The sequence below is a fragment of the Anneissia japonica genome, unplaced genomic scaffold, assembly GCF_011630105.1.
Source record: "Anneissia japonica isolate Jap-2015-1 unplaced genomic scaffold, ASM1163010v1 scaffold6386_len92885_cov100, whole genome shotgun sequence".
NCBI lineage: Eukaryota > Metazoa > Echinodermata > Crinoidea > Comatulida > Comatulidae > Anneissia > Anneissia japonica.
The window spans coordinates 46,926-55,897 of record NW_022741894.1 but is presented as its reverse complement, the minus strand read 5'-3'; the positions used below and the strand labels follow the sequence as shown (position 1 = coordinate 55,897).

The 8,972-nt window shown below is 33.3% G+C and overlaps 1 protein-coding gene across 1 annotated transcript in view; it reads right to left on the bottom strand.

The window, feature by feature from the left end:
* Nucleotides 1–8,754, bottom strand: part of LOC117118927 (adhesion G protein-coupled receptor L2-like) — a 25,658-nt gene extending 16,904 nt beyond the window's left edge. Inside the window, exons 1-2 of the mRNA XM_033263662.1 lie at nt 8,620–8,754; nt 4,913–4,969 (exon numbers count right to left, since the gene is read on the bottom strand). Coding sequence (XP_033119553.1) covers nt 4,913–4,969; nt 8,620–8,754 — 192 coding nt within the window. The remainder of the gene's footprint in view (nt 1–4,912; nt 4,970–8,619) is intronic.
* Between the last annotated feature and the right edge of the window lie 218 nt (nt 8,755–8,972).

Below are 8,972 nucleotides of genomic sequence, written 5' to 3'. Positions count from 1 at the left end.
TATAGAAATAAATATATAAATATATGCAGTATATATAAATAATATATATATAAATAGATATAGAAATAAATACAGTACATATATATATATAAGTAGATATATATGTATAATATATATATATATATACAAATGGATATATATATATATATAAATATATATATATAAATATATAAATAAATATATGAACATATTAATATATATATAAATATACAAACAATATATAAAAAAATTTAAATAATTATATAAATAAATATATAAACATATAAATATATATAAATACATACAAAAAATTATATAAATAAATATACAAAAATATACAAACAAATATATAAATATATATATAAATAATTACAGTATATAATATAAAACAATAATACAGTATATATATAAATAAATAAATATATAAATATATATATAAATATTTAATAAATATATACATAGGCCTATATATATAAATGAATATACAAATAAATATATATATAAATATACAAATAAATATAAAAATATATAAATAAATATATAAATATATACAGCATATATAAAATAATATATATATAAATAGATATATAAATAAATACAGTACATATATATAAATATATCTGTATGTATGTATCTGTATCTGTATTTTAACAACATCTCTATCAGCGCTGCATACTTCCGGATCGACGATTCGAAAAAGTGTATTTACTGCGCATGACTGGACTACACAGGCAAAGCTGCCCGGTGGGAAAAAAAAGAGGATTTAATTGTATATCTCGCATGGCTCGCTGGCTCGCGCATTGGCTCGCATGACTCGCTGGCTCGCACTTTGTCACGACCCACTAAGATGTATCGATTTCCTAAAATTCCAAAAAGGAGGAGGATTTGGGATTTTATTTAAACTTTGCATGGCGATCGAAAAAATCTCGCTATCCACGTAGTAAATTAAGGCATGTACCGCCCGCCCCACTTCGCGGTATTAATCCTACTACTAATCCTCCTCCTCCTCCTCCTGCTGCTGGGCTGGGCCTAACATTAGGCAGGCCTAGGCCTAACACTAGGCAGGCCTAGGCCTAACACTAGGCAGGCCTAGGCCTAACACTAGGCAGGCCTAGGCCTAACACTAGGCAGGCCTAGATTTCGGTACTTCTTCGGCCTAACACCATAAGGTAGTACTTAAATCGGCCTATAATACTATAAATATAATTACAATGATAATAAAAAAGGAAGGATTTTCAAGCAGCAGTTATATTTCGAAAAGATGCAATGTTGCACTTTGTTGTTAATAACTATATTTCCAGAAAGCTACATGAAGTATCAGTCAAATTATTATATAATTAAAAATAAATATTGAATCCTCCAATAAAAGGAGTCCTGTGCTATGCAAACATGCCCAATTGTGCTTTACAAAACAATTGTGCAACTAAGAAGATTTTAAAGTAAAAAATAAAATATAATTGTATTATATTGATTGTTTTAATACATACACTAAATAAGAACGTTACATGTTTTCCAATTACAAATCAAAAATTCAATGAATAATAATAATAATAATAATATTAATAATAATATTAATAATAATAATAATAATAATACAGTAATATAATGATAATAATAATAACTTACTAATATTATATTTTACTTACATAGGCCTAGCTTCTTTATTATGATTTGGGCATAGTGTGTACAAAAAAAACAAAAATAAACTTTGATTTATTGTTTAGATTACAATTTACAAAGAATAGGCCTAGGCTATTTGTATCGGTTTGAATATGACCAGCATATTTTATTTCATAAATTAAAGTTTAAAATATATCCAAGTCATAGGCCTAGATAATTAGAAACTTTCATGATTTTATAATATTATTTATCATTCATTTACAGGCGAAATTAACATATTATTGCCGACGATTCACATTGCAACCTACTCTGTCTGCAAAACCTAACCTTTCTCCTCTGCAGTGTTGACTCAAAGATATTAGGGCCTAAAATAGGGAGACGGGGCCTGCCCTACTATAGGCTAGACTAGCCTATGCCTCTCTAGGCTAGATGTAGGCTGCTAGCAACTACTAGGTATAAGCCTAGCGCCTAGGCCTAGATGATAGTCTTTCAAAACAAAATAATAATCGTAACGAAAAATAAAGAATCGTCCTCACTTTATCTTCTCAAAATAATACGTCAGCGCGTTGATTAATTAGCTTCAATTAGGTAAATATGATTATATATGATATTTACAATGATATTTTAAAATCCGATAATTGAATTGTCCTCATGAACAGAATAATGAAAGAAAGTTTATCCAGCATCAGTGTTTTATAAAGTGTTATAAAGCTATACGCGCGCACGCTGTTTGGTGACAACATGGCGCCATGCGCCAAGTTGGCCAAACATTCTCTCTATCTACGGCTCTGCTGGTGGTGATATTATTTCATATTAGCCATGTTTACACGGTAGGAGATAACCGCGATGATTGCGTTTATCCGATGATACAGGTGTTAAGTGGCCGTGTAAACGGAGTTAGTAAATGACACTTTACAGAATAGTTTGTCATGTTTCAATGGAGAAGTGTTAAAACTTTAGTGGCGATCCGAAGTAGAATATGAGGGATTTTTTTAGAAAAAGCCGTTGTTTTTTCTAATTTATTTTTTTCCATCCCGTTTTCTTATTTTTTGCACATAGTTTTTCTGACTGGCATCTTGGTCACTTTCCGTCTTTTAAGTTTCTATAAGTATTTTCCAACCAAAGACCATATCAACGATGTGCATATCAAATTATGACATCATTTTACATGTTTTGAATATTATTAGCTGCCATAGTTCAAGTTTCCCTGACATCCAGTTGCTTTTATTGTGTTTTAACTTCTTAATTTTTTGCATGATTTTATTTTTGTTTTTTCGTGTTTTACAAAAGACTTTTTAAATATCAACATCACTTTTCATTACATCAAAGAAGAAAGCCCTATGTTATGTTTACGAACAGACAAAGTAAGTCTAGTTATTATTATTTTTATTATTTAGTTGTTGGATGTTGCATGCTTTATATTGGGATTCAGATGTTTTATTGTTTGATGGTAATATTCACAGATACTGAGCACACAAAATTCTAATTTAATCAAAAGTAGGAAATAACAATTGTTGAAATGTGACATAATATATTAGACTTATAATAGTAATGTTATGATTTGTTGTTTTAGTTTAAATTCCGCATACCTTCTTTCAGTGAATCAAATACTGATGTCGAGAATGTGACGCTATTCGGATCAGATGTCAAATTAACCTCGGATAATTCCGGTGTTTCTGTCACAAATTTTATAACAACAGATGCCGATTCTAATAATGTATAAAATCCAAAGAAATATTAAATGCTAATATGGGATATGCGTAATTATTCATTAGTCGGTAGGGCCTAAAACGTAATGACGTCACATAAATTCGTTAGTATAATACTCCAAGTATCGAAATGCACGCCATCGTGTCGGGATTCAATATTTTGACATTAATTATGTCATCATCAGGAATCATCAGCAAAAATGATCCATATTTACAAGCTATCTGTCTTACCAATATAATCACTATTACAACCTGGACATTTAAAATGATAAACAACGGAGCTCCTATATTCCTTAGGGGTTTGATCTTTAGTAGATACAACGTGAGAGACAATTTTGTACTGCCATAAATTAATGAATTTTACCTCTTTAAGTAAGTGTTTCTTTACTTTGTTTAAGCAAAGGATTAGAATCAGGTATTATTAAGTTTTATGCTCGTTTTGTTGAAGACACACTTGTGCTAGCTAAACCTAATGATTTTCATCACATCCTACGTCACTTTAACCCTTTTCATAAACAGATTAATTTTACTTTTGAATCATTTCAGTGATTTAGTAGATTTTCTGGATTTACAAATTTCACAACAGGGTATGAAGCATGAGTATGTATCGTAAAAATAGACAAAGAGGTCAATATATCCATTATGATATCTTTGCACCATGGAACCATAAGATTCACTTAGTTAAAGCATGGAGGAAAACTAATTCCTCCATGGTTAAAGAGGTAAAATTCATAACTTTATGGCAGTACAAAAAATGTCTCACTTTGTATTTACTAAAGATCAAACCCTTGAGAAATAATATTATAGGAGCTCTGTTGTTTATCATTTTAAATGTCCTGGCTATAATAGTGATTATATTGGTAAGACAGATAGATACTTAATAACTAGACTTAAAGAACATTATTCACGATATGATAGTGTTATAAATGATCATATACAAAATTATGAGGCATTCCAATATGATATAGGTTTACAAAGTGTACTTGAAAATGATAATGTAGCCTGTAATATAAGTAATAAATTAGGTTTAATATTTTCTAATACTAACATTATTGACAGTTTTGAAAAATTGATCTATACTATTGTTTAAAGAAGCGTTTGCCATACGTAGGCTACACCCATTGCTTAACAATGGGCTGAAAGATTCAAAAGAGATTTTTTTTGTTTTTGTAAGTAACTTTGAGCAGTATGGTAAGGATGCTTTGATCATTAGTTTATGCACAGCTATGTCACCTACTAGGGGTAAGGTTTTGGTTAGTCAAAAACTTTTAGTACTTGTGTATATAAGCTTGCAAAATGGATAATTTTTCATTCCTGATGACATAATTAATGAAGAAATATTGAATCCTGACACGATGGCGTGCATTTTGATACTTGGAGTATGTATAATACTATCTTATCTGAGATTAATCATTGGCCCATTCGGTCACATAAATTCATTTGCGCATATGACAACGTTGAGTTGTCATTGTCGTTTGGATTATAGGACGCAGTTTGTACCGTATTTACAGAAAACGCAAGAATGATCAAGGATGAGTGAAACCGTTCTAAGATTAAGTCGTCGTTCAAACCAAGAGCTCCATATTTCGTCTTGTCTTTCTTACCTTCAGACGTTGCTGACCTGTGATGAAAACCTGTAGTGGATGTAGTAGGACCAGCAGCTACAAAATAAAAACAATTTATTTTGTTATTACTTAAAAAGAAAAGTCTTTATTTACAAGTGTCAAAATACCCAATGTGTTTCGGTTGGATCGGATTTATTCGGTGTAAACACCAATGATAACCCACGAAAGTCTGAAAAGACTTTGTCGGTCCCTCTGGTGGTGATTGTGCAGTACAAAGGGAGACAATCTCCTGTTATGTGTACTGTGTTCTTTAATGTGCACATGGGGCTATTATGCACACGGGACCAGAGGCTTAAACGTCTCATCTGAAAGACTGTGCACTATCGTAAATGGCATTTCAGCCCTTTAGCTAAAATACAAAGAGAGCAGTTATAGCAATCGAATCGGCGACCAAGATATATCCACGGTTCAGCGCACAAACAATGGCTACTACTAGTTTAGCCGACTGAGCTAAGCTGCTCTCTATTACAATGTTACTGACATGCTCAATTTTAACATCAAACAATACGATAACGATATCAGTTGTGGAGGATAGGCGGAAGCGGTGGCAATGACAATGATACGGTCATGATTATGGTTTGTAGTCAAAGAATTAATTTATAATCACTTTAAACAGCAATAAATACACAATATTATTTTGTGTTCCATTGACGGTGAAATCTATGAACAATATGTAAATTATTTTTTAATAGACCCAAAAAAACCACTCCCAAAATCTGGATCGTTACCAAAATTTAATAATGTTTTTCTTTGGGACCTCCCAGAAAGTTTTTTTTTTCGCAATTGTTTTCAAACGTACCGGTTGGGAAAAATTACACCTACACATGTTTCTCCTGACGCAAATCCAGTTATTGTCTATTCCATCACGACAATAACAATTCCTATTAACACTGTAGTACCCGCTGCTTACTTGGACTCGAATCCAACCCTTGCCATCAGGAGGAAGCTCTGTTGTCTAGAGGTATGATTAAAGTCTAGTGATCTGGAGATGTGGGTTTCAGTCCCACCCGAAACAACAACTTGCGATGTTTTTTCGCAATTGTTTTCAAACGTACTGAGTACTCAGTACATTTGCACGTCAGATAGGGAAAAATTAAACCTATACATCTTTTTCCAAACGCAAATCCAGTTATTGCCTATTCCATCACGACCAACAACACTGCAGTACCCGTTGCTTACTAGGACTCGAATTCAACCCTGTTTATCAGGCGCGAGCTCGTTGGTCTAGAGGTATGATGCCAGGCTAGTGATCTGGAGATCGTGGGTTCGAGTCCAACCGAGAGCAACCTGCAATTTATTTTCAGTATTCAGTACATTTGCACGTCATGAGTCGTCAACGATAGGCCAAAATTACACCTATACATGTTTCTCCTGACGCAAATCCAGTTATTGTCTATTCCATCACGAAAATAACAATTACGATCAAAATACATTAAGAACCAGGAAGTACACAATTTTTTACCCAAATGTATTAAAATAAATAAATGGATGGACAGATGGAAGGACGGACGGACGGACGGATGTTGTTAAATAAATAAATAAATGAATGAATGAATAAATGAATAAATAAATAAATAAATAAATAAATAAATAAATAAATAAATAAATAAATAAATAAATAAATGAATTAATTAATTAATGAATGAATGAATGAATGAATGAATGAATGAATGAATGAATGAATGAATGAATGAATGAATGAATGAATGAATGAATGAATGAATGAATGAATGAATGAATGAATAAAAATAAATAAATAAATACAACTAAGTACACAATTCTTTACTCAAATGTTTCAACATCAACCATAAAAAACACCCTAAAAACAACAAAGTACATATTTTTTGGCTGAAAATGTTAAGTTTCAAAATAAAACATAAAACAATTGTGTATTATAATGTTTTTATATATTTTACTATGAGTCGTTAACTTTGTTGACTGGTAAAAAATATTAGTAGTATTTTATCGGTAATAATACTAAAAATAATAATATTATTAATAATAATAATAATAATAATTAACAATACTGTAATAGAAATAATAATAATAATAATAATAATAATAATAATAATAATAATAATAATAATAATAATAAACATTAACAACCAAAAAATACACAATTTTTTACTAAAATGCTAAGTTTTAATATCAAACAATTGTATATCGTATATCATACTAGTTTTATAATTAACGTTGAGTCGCCATCAGCCTAGGCAGGTTGGCGCCCAGGAGGAGAATCCCTTAAACGAGAAGGGGTCGGAAGCCATGGACAGCTAACCGAATATTCCCATCCTAGCGGCCAACAGAAACCTCAAGTCGAAGAAAACAAACCCGACACCCTGGTGTCAATACTGCAATACTGCTAGTTCACAAAGTATTTTAATGTTCCGTGTGGCCCTGGCAATACTGTTAGTCTACAAAGTATTGTAACGGAATTTGGTATTTCGCCAGGGTCACCAACGTCATGGCGAATAGACTAATCCAGATAGGAAGTGGATCAGCCCAAACTTAGTTTAACCAATTAGATTGGCTCTCCAGTGCCTTGTTTTGATGTGCAAGATATGCAAACTAACTACACAAGTTAAGTACAGTCAGTGGTAGAGTAAGAATAATGCTGGGGAATTCGTCTGCAACGGTAATATCGACTTCCAGTAGTAAAGCGGGCTGATCCGTTAGATAGGGTACCTGTTTCAGAGTCTATCTATCCGTCTTGTAGCATCGCAATTACGTGGGATTAATGAAGGGTGAGTGATCATAATTGTAATAGTTATTGAATCGGACGTGCTAAATAAAGAATTTGACTCACTGGAAGTGAGAATATTGAGTTAGTCAATTTTGTCTTTTATTTGTTATTCGTTAAAGTCCAGGGCCCACAGCTCTGGCCCAACCCGAGGCCATCTTGACAAGGACCGGGTCCGTTACATTGGTGTAAGAAGTGTGGATTTCTATTGCATTGCTGTATTTATTGACAACTCATTATTTGTATGCACGTATATTTTGATTAATTGTGATTTCTTTTAGTAACCATTTTTCTAAGTTTAAGAACCACAGAAGAGTGTGAACGCTACGATTCAGTTAGGCTAGTACATTATATACAGAGTGTACATGTTGAACGAGAAATTGTACCAGTTGTACCAGAACGACAGCCTGTCTCCCTTCCAAGTAGAACCAAAGTACGAGTTAAAAAGGAACGAGAAAAGAAATATAGGCCTAGACATGCAGGAATTTTAGAGCATGATATGCGATAAAATTCAGTAGACAGCGATATTAAATTGGTCGAAGATGAAATGGCCAGGCTAGAACGAGTGCAGCAGATGGCGAATATTTCCAGTGTAAGCATGCAGAATGTACCTGTTGAACCGGATTATGTACCAGTAATGGCAGCAGAAGTAACCGAATTGCAGCCTACATCATTTCCATATATCAGTAGGAGCCAGGCCTAGCTGTGAACGTGAGAATGAACCTCAATCAATTGAAATGATTCAAAACGAGCTTGCTACGAGTTGGCCTGCTACAGCAGCAGTCATAGTGCAGATAGCAGAGGAACGAGAGTACACAACGCCACTAACCTGTGACCAACTGGCGAGTAATGGGCTGAGTTCTATGCCTAGTGAAACCAGTTGGGATAGAGAAAAAGGGCTAGTCAGCCAGCTTTCAAGTGTTCGAAAATGTTTGTGAACCAGTACCTTATAAGGAGGACAAGACAGTGAAGGGACTGTCCACTCCTTGGCCTTGGCGAAAGCGCAGGTGATGGGTGTGGACGTTAACTTATTAGTGGTTACCGGGGCTACACGTACTTTAGTACCAGCATCCTTATACATAGAATACCAGAGAAAAAGAGACCACCGCTAGATACCAATTGTACCTAAATGCAGCAAGCAGATGGTGCAGCACTCAAAGTGTTTGGAAGTGTCATTTTAGAGATACGAGTAAGCATACGACCAGAACGAGTAAAGTACTGGTGGTGGAAATTGGCTCCTCTGGAATATTAGGCATGGAATGGAAGTTGGAGCAGTCCTTGACTTTCGGTGCCTGGAGC